This window comes from Caretta caretta, chromosome 10, assembly GCF_965140235.1.
Source record: "Caretta caretta isolate rCarCar2 chromosome 10, rCarCar1.hap1, whole genome shotgun sequence".
NCBI lineage: Eukaryota > Metazoa > Chordata > Testudines > Cheloniidae > Caretta > Caretta caretta.
This window is the reverse complement of record NC_134215.1, coordinates 20568544-20588579: the sequence shown is the minus strand read 5'-3', so window position 1 is coordinate 20588579 and position 20036 is coordinate 20568544. Positions and strand designations below refer to the sequence as shown.

Here is a 20036-nt window from a genome sequence, read left to right as displayed (position 1 = left end):
CTACTTGAATAAATTTCCCTCATCACCTAGCAAAACCTATTACCCAGACAACATTGAAGAACTGGAGAAGGTATAAGGGGTGGAAAACATTTCTCTCTTCTTCTTGCAGCCCATCACCCTGGAGCACCTATTACACAATCTCATATGTGTACTATTCCTGCACAAAGCACCTCCAATTTACCCAAGCAGGAGAAGAGATTAAAACTAACCACAATTCATTCCATGGAAGCTGCTCCTCTCCTGCAGATTTCAGAGTAGCAGCTGTGTTAGTCTGAATCCGCAAAAAGAAAAGGAGTACTTGTGTCACCTTAAAGACTAACAAATTTATTTGAGCATAAGCTTTCGTGAGCTACAGCTCACTTCATTGGATGCATGCAGTGGATTTCCACTCCATATGGCTAAATTCAGTGCCTTGCATAATGACAGGTTTCAGAGTAGCAGCAAGAGCTGGACTCCAGAAAACACAGGATGCCTGTACCAGATGTGAATCCAGAGTAAAAAAAACAAGTATATTTTATTACCTAAATTACTATTATCTAATTATATAAGAGCTCAGTGGTGCTCATTTGGAAACCACTGCCATTTTCCATTATCAATTTACCGAGAGTTAACTTTAGATTTTGAAGTTTGAATCAAGTTGTGCAATCATTTCGAGATTTTTTTTTTTTTTTAAGAACTCTGTGCACATGAAGGTGATACCAGTAGCTCTGGCTAGAGTCAAATTTAGTACAGCTAATTTAGTACACTGTGCAGGCTTCATCAGACAGCGATGCCAATGCACATCAGCCGTGACCTGTTTAATCATTATTATTCCAGTCCTAAAAATTTTTATCAGAGATTCCAACTTCGCTGAATTAAGTCATATTGTACTATGGTTTTATTTATATTTTTAGGGAGTAAGTATCTGCAGGTCTAAGTGTGCCACAAATAATCAAAATCACTTACAAATCTGTACAAGAAAAACATGCCAGTGAGAGTACACTCTTAGTAAAATCCAGCCATAATCAAAACCACCAATTAAACACATGCATTCCCCATGTTGCCTCAGACTCATTTCTTCAATACTCCCTTCTCTTTCAAGGTAACAGGGAAAATACAATGAGATGCTTATCTTAAAGTCAGCAGTCCCAGGCTATTTCAGAATGAGAGTTTGTAGGAATTTCACAAGGTAAGCAGCTTTCATTCAAATGGAAACAAGTTTTATAATATTAATTATGTGGAGGAAGGTTTTCTTCAAGGTAGAACGCATGTGTCAATTTTCAAATCCATACCACTCTGCCACCATTATATCCATTAACATAAACCTTTGATCACCTAGATACCAAATTGATAGGCAAAACAGAAATTCATAAATACGTAGAACATACCAGATTAAGTTTATCACTGTCGTGCAGACTCTGCTAAAAAACTGAATGGTGTGATACCAGCAAGTCAGCATACAACCATAGTATGGATGTGAAATTAAAGCTGAGTCCACACTACAGTTAAAACTGTATTAGTCTCAACCATGACTGCACACGGCTGTTGCTAATAATTTTCTTGAGAAGTTTAGATGAGGAGTTCGGATGATTCCAGCAAGAACAATGTTATAAACTATGGATAGTTTTCAGCAGTTTGATCAGTACAATTTAAAAAAAAATTCTGTTTCATAGTCAGAAAAACTATGATATTGTCATGTTTGATGTGTATATTTTGTAAGAAAAAGGGGTTTACAAAAAGCTAAATTAAAAAAAAAATTCCCCAATAATTTTTAAAATGTATCAGCAACTCACAGTACAAGAGATTCAGAGTGAGACTAGTCAGTCTAGTTTCATTATCCAAGCAGAGTAAAGTGTAAAAAATAAAAAACATTTTTCATCTTTTATAAGATTAGTAGCTAGTAATATTTTTAGAACTATATATTTTACCCTGATTCTCTTTAAAGCAGCATATTAAATGTAATATATAAACACAAAAAAGTATTACAAGCCTCAGTTAACTGTTATGATCCTTTAAAGTCCTAATGGGTATACCTCTTGATAAGTCTTTAAAAAACACAACTGAAAGCCAATTTTACCTATATTAAATTTTTCTTCTTTTAAAAAGATACTAGGGATATTTGTATGATAACAGTAACATTGTTGTTTTTAGTAGATCAGGCCCTAATTATCTCACTTGAAGTCCTAATTCTCCATTCATAGCAACACAATTGGCTGCTGTGGAGAACAGTGTGATGAGAGGTGGATTAGGACTTCAAGCGAGGAGTCAACAACAGGAATGAATAGCTGACCTTGAAAACAACATGCATACAAGATACGCATGCATAATTACTACTCCCTTCTAATGGAGTCTCACAACTGTATCTGAGGACATAAAGAGGTCCAAAATATTTTTCAAAGATTTCTAGGAGGAATCAGTTAGTTCTGAGGTATTATTGTCTACAGTAGCACCCTAATATTATTTGCATTGTATTCAGCTCAATTATCTATGCTATTATGAACTGCCTTGATCGTTTGAATGGCTAATTGCCTTATATGAATGAACGCAGTTTTCCTGTATATTCATAGGAAATTGAAGATCAGCTTCAAAGCAACAATATACACTGCTTATTCTTCATACAGGAAAGGTCTTGCTGTGGCAATTGTTATCAAAAGGCTTATCAGCTTGCCAGCAGACTATGAAGAAAAAGCCCAGGCCTGATCCTTTTTATCTCAGGTCTGCTTAAATTTTGACAGGCAAAGTCCAAGTAACAAGACTGAGGTCTCCAGGTTTACTCTGGATTTACCCTGGAATTCTAATGGAAGAATCTGAACAAACTCTACACCTGGACTAACTATTGGACTATAACTTTTTTAATTAATTCCATAAAGACTTTTTACAAATCAGCAGCCTCACAGTCTCTGCTATGAAACTGACCTAAGGACTTTTCACATATCTGTATGTATACTGATCTCTTGAAGACTGCAACTCTCTTCCTTCTTTTTCCTTTTATCATTAAAACCTTAAGTTTTACTTACTAAAGGATTGGCATCTGCATGATTATTGGGTAAGATCTAAAACTCATGTTGACCTGGGGATCAGTGTCGATCCTTTCGGACTGGTGGACCTAAAATATGGTAAATCTGGTTTTCAGTAACCACTCACTATATTACACTTGGCTATCTAGATAGAGGTCAAGAGCTAGAACAGTTAAAGGGGACTGTATTTGGCTTCTTGGTAACCAGTGTGGTATTACAGAAGTTGCTTTGTTACAGGCGTGGTGAATCTAAAAGAATAAACAACCAGTCTGGTGGACTGTCTGCCCTATTCCTTGTAGTCTGCCCTGGATATAGCATCCTCAGTGTGGCCCATTCAGGCACCCACTCACAAGGGGGTACCAATTAGGAGGTATCTACTGCATTCCATTTCACAATTTACACACAGCTTAAGTTATTGTGATGCCCAGTCATAAAGCTGGATGTCTGAACTGCTCCCATGCAAATTCAAATAGCAGTAAACTTGCAGCACCATATATATTACTAGGTTTTTTCACATTAAATATGTCACACTGGGGGGAAGAAAAGTTATATTTAGATTATTATGTTAAAAAAAAAGGAAGTCCATGCAGAACTCTAAAAATGACAATGAACATATGAGTTTAAAGAAGCAAAAACTAAGAAAAGCATGAAGAGACTCCCTCCTTTTAAAAGTTATTAGTTTTAAAAAATGAGCTAAAATTAGTTTCAGGTATTGCACCTGCCTCTGAGTTGCCCCCCATTTCTGGTGGTTTTACTTTTCTATTTTTAAAATGTTTTTACTCTCTGTATTGTATGAGAAAGATCCAAACACACATGAACAGAAACTGACTGATTTTGCAAGTGGAAAAAAAAAGTTTTCATCTAATCCGTATAAGTTACAGTGATCTTAAGAACTATTTGTAGCAACTATAGTTATAATAACTCAGACAGAAGCATGATTTTTAAACTGACTGTGTCCTTTAATTCATCCTAATACACCTAACCACTACATATGCAGAAAATAAGATTAAATTCAGATACGAACAAAGATCAGCTTTTAAAAATTGTATTTGAATATAGTGTTCAATGGTGCTGCCTTGAATTAGCCATACTACAGAAAGCTTTAGTACCTAGCTCTGTCAATACACCTAATTCTTGTCAGGCCATACTGATACTATTTGAGTGCTCATCCTCTCTTATGCAAAGACAATCACAGCGAAGGCTGTGGTACACAAATAGTGCTTAAAATTAGACTCTTCAGGTTCCTGTTTCCTTGTAACCCAGGTCAGGATTTGAGTCAGTTTCAGGAAGTTAAAGGCAAAAACACTTCTTCGCTGCACTACCCAAGCACATAAAATCATCTTGAATAAGTGACAAGTTAAAGACTTTGTCGGCATTAAGACTAAGTTTACATTGGAAGCATAGTAAATCTGTTGTATCATTTCACCTACAGTGTCTTGTAATGGTAAAAAAAAAAATTAGGCTTGCCAAACCAGACAATTGACCACCTATTATTTGACCAGGATCAAATACTGTCAGATATTCCACCAAGAATGCCCTATGTAGATGACAATCAGAAAGGTAAGTTGCATCATGGTGCCATCTGTTAGCAAGCCTACTTAAATGTATTGATCATTCATTTTCACATATGCTAATGCCAACTGTTTGGAAAAAGGTGAACTAATTGAAAGCTGAGCATCTTAACTGATTGGAATCTCTAGAACAAACAATATATGTCTATATCTGTACCGTTATTTGTATACCTGGCCATCACTGTACATGGCAGTTTACAAAACACATTAAACAAGTTAAAAGACATGATCCCTGCCTCAAAAAGCTTAAATCTAAACTGACTAGACAAATTTACAGAAATTAACTCAGAAAAGAGTGGGGGAGAAAGAGGAGCATTCAGTCATTAAGCCTCCTCCCCCAACACAGAGAAAACATGCGCCTATCAAGCATAAGTGCCTTTAAAAAGGACTCTCAGAGTTGCTATGTGTTTTATTTCTGTTTAATTTCATTTTACTTTTTCATTGTAACTGTTCAGTCTTGAATAATGTTCACATTTAAATGCTAACCCATTGCTAAAAAGAATAAAAGTAATTATTTCTTTCATTTTTTAAAGATTCATTTCATTGTGTTTCATATTCTTCTGAGTTGAAACAACTCAGTAAGTAACTTGTTTTTTGTAATTAGGCATAAATATCTAAGGCTAACATCTTACGCTTTTGTGTTACTACTCTAAAAATTAATGCTTTAAAATATCTGACCAGTTATTTTTTGACCACTCAAATGCCAACCCTAAAAATATATGTATACTTTATATTACTTTTATTATCCTTTTTAGCAATGGGTTAGCATTTAAATGTGAACATTATTCAAGTCTGAAGTTACAATGAAAAAGTAAAATATTATAGATAGATAGATTTTAAGGTTGACATTTGAGCAGTCCAAATATACATACACACACACACCCCCAGAACCTAGTTTAGCCAAAGCCCCCTTTATCAAACCACCTCCACATCTAAAATTAGGTTATGTCCCCTGATATGAATCATTTATATTGAAGACCCTCCAATTCACCTGAATACATCTCTCTCATTCGGTTAATAAAACTGGGTTCTGTTACACAATAACCTAAGAAATTCCACAGTGTGCAGACTCCAATATGCAAAGTTTGGTAATTACAGTCAGCAAATGTAGTGAATTAGTTATTTGTGTGACAGCCCCTGACAGTTTTAGCTATTCAGTACTGTACATGGCAAGTCCAAAATGCTATAATACTGAATATAGTTCATGTCTATATTAGTTGGGGTTGTCATCTCACCCACAAAAAAATATTCTAGCATGTAAGAGTAGATCATGACTATTAATAAAGTAGATATAAATTTACAGGAAATATCTATCAGGCAGTATTTCATACAAGTATCAGTACAGTTCCACATTCTGTTAAAAGGACATTATCTAAAAACTCACACCTTAAAATACTCAGTCTGTGTTACTAAGGCAAGAGATTAATACAACTAATAAACTTACCAGTCTAATTAGTTTTTTAACTTTTGTACCATATTTGCATTTCAATTTGAAAAACAGTGGTCGAAGGCAATTCCTGGTTCTCACACACAAACATTTATACTTTTAGAGTTCGTAATATCATAGAAAAATGATTAAGGACCAAAGTTTTAACTGACTTGTTTAATTCACGCAAATTGTCCTATTCATCTTTTTGTTTTAAGACTAAGATTTTGCACTATTCCTAGTCAAAAATCTTAGTCTTAAAACTAAAGATGAATAAAAAAATTCACATGCATTAAACAAGTCAGTTAAAACTTTTGTCCTTAATCATTTATCTATTATATTATAAACTCTAAAAGTATATGCTAGTGTCTGACAATAAATGATAGTGTCCCAGCCTCAAAACGGGACATAGTTGAAACAGATTACATTTGAGTTTGCCTAATTCTCTACCTAAAGAGAGATGTGAATATGATGCATACTTTCTCTTTCCTGGGTAGCAGCCGTGGTAGTCTATATCCACAAAAAGAAAAGGAGTACTTGTGGTACCTTAGAGACTAACAAGTTTATTTGAGCATAAGCTTTCGTGAGCTACAGCTCATTTCATCGGATGCATGCAGTGGAAAATACAGTGGGGAGATTTTATATACACAGAGAACATGAAACAATGGGTGTTACCATACACACTGTAATGAGAGTGATCAGGTAAGGTGAGCTATTACCAGTGGGGGGGGGACAAAAAAACAAAAAACCTTTTGTAGTGATAATCAAGGTGGGCCACTTCCAGCAGTTGACAAGAACGTGTAAGGAACAGTAGGCGGGGGGCAAAAAACATGGGGAAATAGTTTTACTTTGTGTAATGACACATCACTCCTAGTCTTTATTCAAACCTAATGTAATGGTGTCCAGTTTGCAAATTAATTCCAATTCAGCAGTCTCTCGGAGTCTGCTTTTGAAGTTTTTTTGTTGAAGAATTGCGACTTTTAGGTCTGTATTCGAGTGACCAGAGAGATTGAACTGTTCTCCGACTGGTTTTTGAATGTTATAATTCTTGACCTCTCATTTGTGTCCATTTATTCTTTTATGTAGAGACTGTCCGGTTTGGCCAATGTACATGGCAGAGGGGCATTGCTGGCACATGATGGCATATATCACATTGGTAGATGTGCAGGTGAACGAGCCTCTGATAGTGTGACTGATGTGATTAGGCCCTATGATGGTGTCCCCTGAATAGATATGTGGACACAGTTGGCAACGGGCTTTGTTGCAAGGATAGGTTCCTGGGTTAGTGTTTTTGTTGTGTGGTTGCTGGTGAGTATTTGCTTCAGGTTGGGAGGCTGTCTGTAAGCAAGGACTGGCCCGTCTCCTGAGATCTGTGAGAGTGATGGGTTGTCCTTCAGGATAGGTTGCAGATTCTTGATGATGCACTGGAGAGGTTTTAGTTGGGGGCTGAAGGTGATGGCTAGTGGCATTCTGTTATTTTCTTTGTTGGGCCTGTCCTGTAGTAGGTAACTTCTGGGTACTCTTCTGGCTCTGTCAATCTGTTTCTTCACTTCAGCAGGTGGGTATTGTAGTTATAAGAAGGCTTGATAGAGATCTTGTATGTGTTTGTCTCTGTCTGAGGGGTTGGAGCAAATGCGGTTGTATCGTAGAGCTTGGCTGTAGACAATGGATCGTGTGGTGTGGTCTGGATGAAAGCTGGAGGCATGTAGGTAAGTATAGCGGTCAGTAGGTTTCCGGTATAGGGTGGTGTTTATGTGACCATCGCTTATTAGCACTGTAGTGTCCAGGAAGTGGACTGCTTGTGTGGACTGGTCCAGGCTGAGATTGATGGTGGGATGGAAATTGTTGAAATCATGGAGGAATTCCTTAAGGGCCTCTTTTCCATGGGTCCAGATGACAAAGATGTCATCAATGTAGCGCAAGTAGAGCGGGGGCATTAGGGGACGAGAGCTGAGGAAGCGTTGTTCTAAGTCAGCCATAAAAATGCTGGCATACTGTGGGGCCATGCCGGTACCCATAGCAGTGCCGCTGATTTGAAGGTATACATTGTCCCCAAATGCGAAGTAGTTATGGATGAGGACAAAGTCACAAAGTTCAGCCACCAGATTTGCCGTGACATTATCAGGGATACTTTTCCTGATGGCTTGTAGTCCATCTTTTTATGGAATGTTGGTGTAGAGGGCTTCTACATCCATAGTGGCCAGGATGGTGTTTTCAGGAAGATCACCGATGGATTGTAATTTCCTCAGGAAGCTGGTAGCGTAGGGCCTGTGGAGGGAGTCTACATAGCCAGACAATCCTGCTGTCAGGGTGCCAATGCCTGAGATGATGGGGCGTCCAGGATTTGCAGGTTTATGGATCTTGGGTAGCAGACAGAATACCCGTGCTCGGGGCTCTAGGGGTGTATCTGTGCCGATTTGTTCTTGTGCTTTTTCAGGGAGTTTCTTGAGCAAATGCTGTAGTTTCTTTTGGTAATCCTCAGTGGGATCAGAGGGTAACGGCTTGTAGAATGTGGTATTGGAGAGCTGCCTAGCAGCCTCTTGTTCATATTCTGACCTATTCATGATGACGACAGCACCTCCTTTGTCAGCCTTTTTTATTACGATGTCAGAGTTGTTTCTGAGGCTCTGAATGGCATTTGGTTCTGCAGGGCTGAGGTTATGGGGCAAGTGATGCTGCTTTTCCACAATTTCAGCCTGTGCACATCGGTGGAAGCACTCTATGTAGAAGTCCCGTCTGTTGTTTCGACCTTCAGGAGGAGTCCACCCAGAATCCTTCTTTTTGTAGTGTTGGTAGGAAGGTCTCTGTGGGTTAGTATGCTGTTCAGAGGTGTGTTGGAAATATTCCCTGAGTCAGAGACGTCGAAAATAGGATTCTAGATCACCACAGAACTGTATCATGTTCATGGGAGTGGAGGGGCAGAAGGAGAGGTCCGAGACAGGACAGATTCTTCAGCTGGGCTAAGAGTATAGCTAGATAGATTAACAATATTGCTGGATGGGTTAAGGGAACTACTGCTGTGGTCCCTTGTGGCATGCAGCAGTTTAGATAGTTTAGTGTCCTTTTTCTTTTGTAGAGAAGCAAAGTGTGTGTTGTAAATGTATCTGTACAAGTTTTTTCATGAAGTTGATGGATTTCCACTCCATACGGCTAAATTCAGTGCCTTGCATAATGACAGGTTTCAGAGTAGCACCCATGTTAGTCTGTATCCACAAAAAGAAAAGGAGTACTTGTGGCACCTTAGAGACTAACAAATTTATTTGAGCATACCTCAACCTCAGCCTGGACCAGTCCACACAAGCAGTCCACTTCCTGGACACTACAGTGCTAATAAGTGATGGTCACATAAACACCACCCTATACCGGAAACCTACTGACCGCTATACTTACCTACATGCCTCCAGCTTTCATCCAGACCACACCACACGATCCATTGTCTACAGCCAAGCTCTACGATACAACCGCATTTGCTCCAACCCCTCAGACAGAGACAAACACATACAAGATCTCTATCAAGCCTTCTTATAACTACAATACCCACCTGCTGAAGTGAAGAAACAGATTGACAGAGCCAGAAGAGTACCCAGAAGTTACCTACTACAGGACAGGCCCAACAAAGAAAATAACAGAATGCCACTAGCCATCACCTTCAGCCCCCAACTAAAACCTCTCCAGTGCATCATCAAGAATCTGCAACCTATCCTGAAGGACAACCCATCACTCTCACAGATCTCAGGAGACAGGCCAATCCTTGCTTACAGACAGCCTCCCAACCTGAAGCAAATACTCACCAGCAACCACACAACAAAAACACTAACCCAGGAACCTATCCTTGCAACAAAGCCCGTTGCCAACTGTGTCCACATATCTATTCAGGGGACACCATCATAGGGCCTAATCACATCAGTCACACTATCAGAGGCTCGTTCACCTGCACATCTACCAATGTGATATATGCCATCATGTGCCAGCAATGCCCCTCTGCCATGTACATTGGCCAAACTGGACAGTCTCTATGTGTCATAAATATAAAGGGAAGGGTAAATACCTTTAAAATCCCTCCTGGCCAGAGGAAAAACCCTTTCATCTCTAAAGGGTTAAGAAGGTAGGATAACCTTGCTGGCACCTGACCAAAATGACCAATGAGGAGACAAGATACTTTCAAAAGCTGGGGGGAGGGAGAAACAAAACCTCTCTCTCTCTGTCTGTGTGATGCTTTTGCTGGGACCAGAGCAGGAATAGAGTCTTAGAACTTACTAAGTAATCTAGCTAGATATGCGTTAGATTCTATTTTTTTTAAATGGCTGAGAAAATAAGCTGTGCTGAATGGAATGTAGATTCCTCTTTTTCTGTCTTTTTGTAACTTAAGGTTTTGCCTAGAGGGATTCTCTGTGTTTTGAATCTAATTACCCTATAAGGTATTTACCATCCTGATTTTACAGAGGTGATTCTTTTACTTCGATTAAAATTCTTCTTTTAAGAATCTGATTGCTTTTTATTGTTCTTAAGATCCAAGGGTTTGGGTCTGTGTTCACCTATGCAAATTGGTGAGGATTTTTATCAAACCTTCCCCAAGAAGGGGGGCATAGGGTTTTGGAGGATTTTGGGGGGGAAAGACGTTTCCAAACGTTTCCAGGCTCTTTCCCGGTTATATATCTGTTAGACGTTTGGTGGTGGCAGCGATAAAGTACAAGGGCAAAAGGTAAAATAGTTTGTACCTTGGGGAAGTTTTAACCTAAGCTGGTAAAAGTAAGCTGAGGAGGTTTTCATGCAGGTCCCCACATACAGTTCAGAGTGGGGAACGAACCTTGACACTATGCAAAAGAATAAATGGACACAAATGAGAGGTCAAGAATTATAACATTCAAAAACCAGTCGGAGAACAGTTCAATCTCTCTGGTAACTCGATTACAGACCTAAGAGCTGCAATTCTTCAACAAAAAAACTTCAAAAACAGACTCCAACAAGAGACTGCTGAATTGGAATTAATTTGCAACTTGGACACCATTAAATTAGGTTTGAATAAAGACTGGGAGTGGATGGGTCATTACACAAAGTAAAACTATTTCCCCATGTTTATTCCCCCACCACCACCACACTGTTCCTCACACGTTCTTGTCAACTGCTGGAAATGGCCCACCTTGATTAAAACTAAAAAAGGGGGGTTTTGGTTTTTTGGTTTCAGAGTAACAGCCGTGTTAGTCTGTATTCGCAAAAAGAAAAGGAGTACTTGTGGCACCTTAGAGACTAACCAATTTATTTGAGCATGACCTTTCGTGAGCTACAGCTCACTTCATCGGATGCATACCATGGAAACTGCAGCTGACATTATATACACACAGAGACCATGAAACAATACCTCCTCCCACCCCACTGTCCTGCTGGTAATAGCTTATCTAAAGTGATCATCAAGTTGGGCCATTTCCAGCACAAATCCAGGTTTTCTCACCCTCCACCCCCCCACACACAAACTCACTCTCCTGCTGGTAATAGCCCATCCAAAGTGACCACTCTCTTCACAATGTGTATGTTTTTTATGTGTGAGGTTTTTTTCCCTCTCTCCTGCTGGTAATAGCTCACCTTACCTGATCACTCTCGTTACAGTGTGTATGGTAACACCCATTGTTTCATGTTCTCTGTGTATATAAAATCTCCCCACTGTATTTTCCACTGCATGCATCCGATGAAGTGAGCTGTAGCTCACGACAGCTTGTGTTCAAATAAATGTGTTAGTACTTGTGGCACATTAGAGACTCCTTTTCTTTTTTCTCTTTCCTGTTGCTCTGTTCCGTGACGCCCAAGTTTATGTTCCCATAAACCCTACTTTTTTCAGAGGAAAACTATTAATACATGTTTCACTTTATTGTCTAGTTAAACTCATATAGATCTTGGCAAGATTTACAAGTTTATAAAGGCAGGTCAAATGTTTGGCCTATCATCCTTAGTAATGTTGCTTTATGCATAATCTAGTCCTGGATAGCTGAGAAACATTCCAATTTAGAGAAAATTCTACCTGCACCATACATGTCTCTCTATTGGTAAAAAAAATAGATGAAGGCTTCAAAAACAAAGATTTGGTAATTCAGAAAAATAGTGACAAGAAATATCATATATAAACAAACTATGGACAAAACTGCTGCTAATAAAACAGCTTCCAAAGTTTTACGTAGAAATGTCAACTGTTCTTTTTAACTGTAAAAGGAAATTCCATTGCTTAAGTGTGCAACGACTTACCACCGAATAACAACTTAAGCCCTGATCCTACATCCAGGTTGAGCTCACTGCAGGACTGGAACCACAACTAAAAAGCAGATGCAGGCCACTTGAGGTTACCAGGGTAGTTTCGAAGTATAAATGAATATAGTGGCAAAACTTGAAATGAAGCTGAACATCTGAGAAAAGATTTTTTGTGTTTTGAAAGTCTGAATGTTACCTGCATTTCACAAAATACTAATAACTTTCCCTGTGGGTCTATGATCATCTTTTTCATCTCCTTTCAAGCCAAAATTATTTTGATAAATAACTTTTCTAAATACAAATGCCAGATATACCCAGAGAAAATGTTAGGAAGATGCTCTCACTTTCATCTGTTGTATAGTTTCTCTTTCATAGCCAATGTAATTCATGAATCCACATGGGGTTTAGCTGCCTCAGTTAATACTTTAAATGTTAAAATTGCACCTTTCATCAACAGAGGTTAAACATTTTAGCAGTAGAGTTTAGAACAGAACCCAGGACCTAATTCCCAATTCACTGCAGCAGAAAAAAGGACAGTCTCGGGGTTGGGGGATGATTTCCCTCAGCATGCTATTTGTGTTTTATGAGCAACTCTGATAAGCCTTATTTCAAGTCAATTTTTACAACTAAGTTATTGCTCTATTTGAATGCAGAATGTGTCAATCCGCATTTTGAAAATTATATTTAAAGTATTGCTCATGTAAAATCCCATTTGAAGAGAACTATTGTTAACTGTTACTACCAGTCCTGGTACTTCAACTTGTGTGACCAATACCCACCCTTCCCTCCACCTCAGAAATTAGCCTCCATGCTGATTTCCCCCCACACACACCCCTGCAAGGATAGTATTGCCCTAGATCCAATATTTATTAGATAAATGGTCAGTTCAAGAAAAACTGAGGCCTGGGCAAAACTGTACAATTCTTCCTCTCTCGCTGTAATCTTAAGATTCAGTGAACACCATCTTGCCTCACTTCACCTTAAATACCCTGCAGTTAATTTAGGGTAGAAAAAAAACCACAATAGATACAGAACTGGTGTGTGTATTTCAGGAATAGCAGATGGAGGTTTCATATTGTCACTTAAAAAAATAATCACATCAGCAAACACGCTTCTTTGTTCAGGTTACTAACCACATCTCAGTGTACTAAGTAAGAATATTACATTATTTATGCTCTGTTTACTTTCTGCACTTTGCTCAGTTCAGGCAACTTTGATTTCAAAGCAGTCGGCCTTACAGGTGTTTACAGTCCGGTGGCTCTCAGGGGGTTAGCGCTGCAGGGTCTGGGGTTTCACACGTTCCTAGAGAACTGAGCTTCACACAATAAAAATGAAGGGGGAGGAGGGGAGCTGCGCCTCATTCAGGGATCCGAAGTAGGAGGGGCCACCTTTCCAGTGCCTAGGGACTAGGTTACCCCTCCGGCACGTCAGCCTGCCCCCAGCGGGAGCCGCCAGCCTAACCGGCCCTTAGCACCGGCTGGCACGGGGCGCGCCATGACCCCCAGCAGCCAGGCAGCGCCACAGAGAGTGGGGATAGCGGGAGGGGGGAGGCCGGGATTCAGTCGGGCGCTGCAACACAGCCTGAGCCTCCCTCCCCGCGGGCTCGGGCGGGCACTCACCGCTCATGATGCCCGGAGTCCGGTCCCTCCCCGGTACTGCAGCTAGCCCCCCTGCTCCCGCTGAGACAGCTCCACAGAGCGAAGCCGGGCTGGGGACACACAGAGCGGACACCCCGCCCCGGAACCGAAGCCCCGCCGACCCGGAAGGTAAATACTGGAGGCCTAACGACGCGAGAGAGACAGCTCCGACATTCCCTCCTCCCCCCGCCGCGTGCGCTTCCCCAACCGCCAAGGGGGAGCGCTGAGAGCAGCCTTGCCTCCGGCAGGGCGCTCTTACGGCGGGGTCCTGCGATGGCCCCTCCCCTGGTGGGCGGATCTCTGACTAGCTCGAGGGCTGGCTCTCTCGGCCCCACTCATTGTGGGAAGCCCCCTGTTCAGCCTCTGGCTGTTCCTAGGCGCCCCGCTCAGAGCAGTTTGGGGAAGCAGAGGGCTGCTAAGGATGCACAAAAACCGGTAAAAAGAAAAGGAGTACTTGTGGCACCTTAGAGACTAACCAATTTATTTGAGCATGAGCTTTCGTGAGCTACAGCTCACTTCATCAGATGCATACCGTGGAAACTGCAGCAGACATATACACAGAGACCATGAAACAATACCTGTAGCTCAGGAAAGCTCATGCTCAAATAAATTGCAAAAAGAAAAGGAGTACTTGTGGCACCTTAGAGACTAACCAATTTATTTGAGCATGAGCTTTGCTCAAATAAATTGGTTAGTCTCTAAGGTGCCACAAGTACTCCTTTTCTTTTTGCGAATACAGACTAACACGGCTGTTACTCTGAAACCTGTCAAATAAATTGGTTAGTCTCTAAGGTGCCACAAGTACTCCTTTTCTTTTTGGGAATACAGACTAACACCGCTGTTATTCTGAAACCTGTCAAAAACCGGTAGGAGAACACTTCAGCCTGTCTGGCCACTCAGTAAAAGATTTAAGGGTGGCAAGTCTGCAACAGAAAAGCTTCAAAAACAGACTCCAAGGAGAAACTGCTGAGTTTGAATTAATATGCAAACTAGCTGCCATTAACTTAGGTTTGAATAGAGACTGGGAGTGGCTGGGTCATTACACATATTGAATCTATTTCCCCATGTTAAGTATTTTCACACTTTCTTGTCAACTATCTAAATGGGCCATCTTGATTATCACTACAAAAGTTTTTTTTCTCCTGCTGATAATAGCTCATCTTAAGCCTCTTACAGTTTGTATGGCAACTTCCACCTTCTCTGTATGTGTGTGCGTATGTGTATATATTTATAAAAAAAAAAATCTTACTATATGTTCCATTCTATGCAGCCGATGAAGTGGGCTGTAGCTCACGAAAACTTACATTCTAATAAATTTGTTAATCTCTAAGGTGCCACAAGTACTCATGTTCTTTTTTGCAGATACAGACTAACATGGCTGCTACTTTGAAACAGCAGAGCGGGGCGTTTGGAAGCAGAGTAATAACCATTTCAATGGGAGAGTCAGGTCCAGTTTTCTCTGCTAACTAATAACCTGGGTTAAAGAAACAGAGGCAATCAAGGAAAAGGAGAGGTGGTGCTGTCAGAAAGCAAAAGGCAAGGTCCAGATTGTATTAGCAACTCCAACTTGGGGAGAACTGGGGTATCCATGCAAACTTTTCATCATGCATTTGTTTTGTTTTGTTTTTTGTAAGGTGAACAAAAACCAAACCAGATTATCAACTGTGAACCTTTTTTCACTCCTGAACATGAGCTGAACTTAATTTCTTGGGGACCAGCCCCTTCTGATGAAACTAAAGTAGAAACCTACATCCACATCTCACAGTTCAGGCCTATCTAGCCTGAGCAGCATGAAACAGCCGTGAACTCCAAGCCATTCTACTCTTAGAAGCATAATCATCCAAATGTGAACATCCACAATAGATGTAGTCCTGTGGTAATTTGGAAGCTTCTGAAGTATTTCTTCTCTAATGTGCTTCATAAAGCAACTTCCCTTCATGATTCTTTGCATGTACAGATAATGGTTTCAGAGCAAAGAGCTGTATCTTCAAAATAATAATTTGAAATGAGAAATACCATATATAAATGAAAGATGGATTGAACTAGTGAAAAATAAAATATTTAAAACTTAAATACAGTTGTCAAGTATCATTTAACCAAAAATAATCCCAAATGTTGATGTTTCAAAATACACAGCACCAAGAAAAACTACAAAAGTAGTTGGGAAAACTAGGTAGCAAAACAAATAAGAATAAAATCTACTTTCTTTGATTAAGGGCTATATATGCATGCATAGATCCAAGGTCTTGAACAGGTCCCAAGCACAAATGAAGATTAATGCAATTGTTATAATAGAAACAGTTACAGTACATCTTATTTAGATTCCCATGATGTATGGCTTGGCCAAAATTTTCAGACTTGTGTAGCCAGAGTTAGGCATCTAAATCCATAATTAGACGCCCAAATATGTGGCCTGTGTGTCAGACGTGCAGAGTGTGATGTTCAGCAAATTTTGTAATCTTTTTTCCTTTCAGTTCCTCAATTTCCCCATCTTAAAGATGTGGGTTATTCTTGTGTTATGAGTCTTAATTCACTCATGATTGTTCCTTCACACTGAGATCCTTGGATGGACGGTGCTCTAGTAGTACAAAGGTGATTATTGCTGAGCACCAACAGCCTTCATTGACTTCAATGGGAACTGCAAGTGCTCAGCAGCTATGAAAACCAGAACACTTATTTAGGTGCGTACGCATGCCTAACTTTAGATTGAATTTTTTGCATGTAGCTAGTTGACACTGAGAGTAAATCCCTGCTAAATATTTTTTGAAAATGTTTGATCCATATAAGAAAGCCCTCCTCTACTATCAGAAACCAGATTGGCAATTAGAGGCTTTGCAATACCATCTCTTCTTCCAGTATAACAGTTGTGAGGTATCTTAACTGGGTATAATTACATATTCCATAAATATATCCAATACTGGAGCACTTCCTTTGCAAGCATTCCCATTTTCATTGGGCCCCAAAGTCTCAGAACCTGGATCTCTGAAGTGGTACCAAAATGATGCTACACACCTTTTTTTCTCCCCTCCTTTTCTTTTGCACCTCTTAGTACTACATTTTGGTACAAAAACATTTTGGTACAAGATTTATTTCTGTGACATGGTTATTAAATATACATTTGAGCTTGCTTATTGATGGCATTTATGCACATCCAACCTTTTGACTAGTAAATATAGTCTTTAATGATAGTGCAGAAAAGTTTTCCCTGAATAGAGGTTCTTATAGCTTATAAGTTCCAGTAAATAGCTCCCAAGAGAGACTAAAATTAGAAATAATATAATACCAATGAAAGTTAAATGCAAGAGCTATAAAGAAACCACATGTACTATCCTTCTCTACTGACAGCAAATAATAAGAATATGAGTATACCTATACTGGATGAACTGATTGAAGCATTTTTTACTACATAATAATCAATCTCCCTATCACAGAGTCATTATAGAATCTGGAATATAGCTGCAATATTCAGAAGTCTTTGTGGTAACCAGAACAGTAGCTCCTTCCTCTGTGGCTGGTAATGGGAATGAAGTATCAAAGCCAGTTTGGAGTTTCACCAAGCCACAGTCCCCGCAAGGGCATTCCTCCACTGAATACGTCAGTGATGCTTCACTTTGGAGGGAATCTCCAATTATATCTGCATTCACACTGGTCTCAGTATCAGCCTTGAGTATAACATTCAGCTCCACTGCAGACTCTGTGAAGATATGAAAAAATATTTTAGTTCACATGGCATGCTATCTCAGTCAGTAAAGTCAAGTCATAGAATCTACTGAACGTGCCCCCGCTCTCAAATTTAGGATGGACATCTACGGAATCTATTATATATTTACTATCATATATATATATAAAATTAACAGAAGCATCTTTGCTGTAAATATCTATGGATATGAAAAGGTCAAAAAGTAATTTAATTCTTTGCTGCCATAGGGAAAATATATATATGGCTTTGAGAGGCTACAGGGTTGAATCAAGTCAATTTACACTTTACAAGCTGCGAGGCTAATCTTCCATCTTTATTCTCCCGCCAAGTAAAATTCCTTTTGACTTCAATGGCAGGAAGGACTGGGCCTTGATAAAGAAATTCTGTTAAGAGTTTATAGCAATTTTCCAATGCAAAATAGGATAAGCAAGTTAAAAATATATACTGGAATTAAAAAACAAGTGTGATTCTCTAGCCAAGACCAGAGAGCTCCTAACTACTATTGGCTATAACATGATATCCTTACCCATGTTGGAAAGTACTTTTTTCCACAGTTAGTCTCATTGACTTTAGTGCGTCTATTTGTGGAATAATGTACTCTCCAACATGAGTAAAACTATCAGAATCTGGTGATGTAGGCTAGACTAAAAATTATAAATTCAAAGAACATAGTGGAAATTCACAACAATCTGAAAATATTTTACAAAGAATTGTATTTCTTGACAATCATATTTTGTACCTGTGTTTTTCAGTTCTTCCTTTGATTGTTTTGCGTGCCTCCTTTTAAACAAGACCATTAATATGAACACTGTGAATGTTAAAATCACTCCTATTCCCAAACCGATCCAAAGAATTCCATCTGATACTTTTATTTGACCTGTAGTACCTTTTAAAATAAAGGAGACATATTATGTACATTAAAAACAACAAGCAATTAATAAATACATGGCCTAATCTATAAGCCTCTCACATCTCTAAGGAATAATTTCTTTTTCTGGTGAGTGACAGCTAGGTAGCTTGAAACATTTACTTTTCCTAACATAGTTCATTTGATATATAGAATACTGTGTTTAGGTCTTCAATCTTGTACAGATTTTATACTTGGTCTCGTAAACTTTAGTGTCATTCTTCATGTTTTATGTTTAGAATCAATGCAAAGTACAAATGTGAAAATGCACAGCACAAACAAATAATGTTACAGAATTGGTACTTACTCTCATTACAATAGCTCTGACATGAAAAAGGTGGCTTACTGGAACATCGAAGGTGACAGGGTATACAAGATTGCAGCAAGCTGTCAAAATACTCATTTTTGAAGCAATGTTGAGCCATCGGGGTCAGTAATTAGTGAACTAGGAAGCCACAGAAATGGTTAAAGAGTAAGGACAAGCTAAGGAGGAAGAATGTTTCCACTTCTCACTTTGTACAAACAGTAGTAAGTGTGGCCAGCAACAGCAGCTAAATATCAAGGTTCTTCTTAAAAAGAGTATATTAAATAATAGGGATTTCACCTGAGGCCTCTCAAGGGACTCTGGCTGCTCATTTGAATAGCAACTGCAGATTCAAGTTTCTAGAAGGACCGTCCAGCTGGATGGAAGTAATTTTCAATGTAAATTCTGTCTGAAACAGAAACTGATTATTTATAGAGGGCATTTCTCAAGCAGGTGCTAAACACTACAGACTGTAGAAAAAGTCTCAGGATTCCCAAACAAGCATTTTCATTAACAGTTAGTCCCTGCCTTCAGGAGTTTGTTGTATTCTCTCTCTCTCAAAGTTATGGATCCATACCAATTATATCTCATTCTAGCCTGCAAACTTCTCCAGGAAGCATTGATTTAATTTTTATTCTTTTCTGTTCCATTGTAACCACCAAACAACATGCAGTATTGTTGATGAATAGAGGAGAAAAAAAGAGGACTGTCTAGTGGATAGAGAAGGTGACAAAGTCACACCCGCAGAATGCATGCTTGGTGAGGCTGTACCTCTCCTCCTCTCAGATCCTCTGCTTCCCATTGGCTAGGCTTGGGAGGTGGGCGGGCTGATTGTTTCTCAAGTTCCCTTCCATGCCACATTTTTAAACTCCTCCTTAGCTTTTCAAGCTGCCCTGCCCTTCCTCTCCTTACTTGCAGTTTTTCAATGCTGCAGATCTGACCTATTGCTGTTTTGGGGTCAGGATGGAATTTTTCCCATTGGCCCAAACTGGCCACGGTCTGCTGTTTTTGTTTGTTTCTTTGTTTTTTCACTTTCTTTGCAGTATCATGGAGGCAAAGTAGCATTGAAAGGAACAGGACTTGAAAGTGTAATAATAGGAAGTTTATGATGACTGTTTAGCTCATTGCAAGTTGCAGCTAGTGTCCAGCATGGATAAATGCTAAAAGGGCCAATTCCCAGGTAAATGAGGCCTAGGACTTCACTGGTTGACTTTGTGTCTGTTGGAGAAGTGGAAACCTGACATTGTGATGGACTGAG

The 20036-nt window shown here is 39.4% G+C and overlaps 2 protein-coding genes across 4 annotated transcripts in view; both read right to left on the bottom strand.

The window, feature by feature from the left end:
* The window catches only part of SNX29 (sorting nexin 29), a 435642-nt gene extending 421673 nt beyond the window's left edge, over positions 1 to 13969 (bottom strand). For 2 of the 3 annotated variants that reach the window (XM_048866549.2, XM_075132756.1), the window contains exon 1: positions 13850 to 13969. In XM_048866549.2, the coding sequence (XP_048722506.2) occupies positions 13850 to 13856 (7 nt within the window). In that variant the 5' untranslated portion in view covers positions 13857 to 13969. The remainder of the gene's footprint in view (positions 1 to 13849) is intronic. The other variant, XM_048866552.2, reaches the window with a different exon arrangement.
* A 3027-nt stretch (positions 13970 to 16996) lies between these two features.
* TNFRSF17 (TNF receptor superfamily member 17) lies at positions 16997 to 19024 on the bottom strand. Its single transcript, XM_048867473.2, has 3 exons — positions 18782 to 19024; positions 18307 to 18453; positions 16997 to 17561 (listed from the first exon to the last, which is right to left on the bottom strand). Exons 1-3 carry the CDS (start codon positions 18897 to 18899, stop codon positions 17293 to 17295), a joined length of 534 nt encoding a protein of 177 aa, XP_048723430.2. The 5' UTR covers positions 18900 to 19024; the 3' UTR covers positions 16997 to 17292.
* Between the last annotated feature and the right edge of the window lie 1012 nt (positions 19025 to 20036).

Coding starts and splice junctions, on each gene's coding strand:
- TNFRSF17 (XM_048867473.2), bottom strand. CDS start 18,899: ATGGCTCAACATTGCTTCAAAAATGAGTATTTTGACAGCTTGCTGCAA. Junction 18,454..18,781: donor TCAGAGCTATTGTAATGAGA/GTAAGTACCAAT, acceptor TTATTTTAAAAG/GTACTACAGGTCAAATAAAA. Junction 17,562..18,306: donor GGAAGAACTGAAAAACACAG/GTACAAAATATG, acceptor ATATCTTCACAG/AGTCTGCAGTGGAGCTGAAT.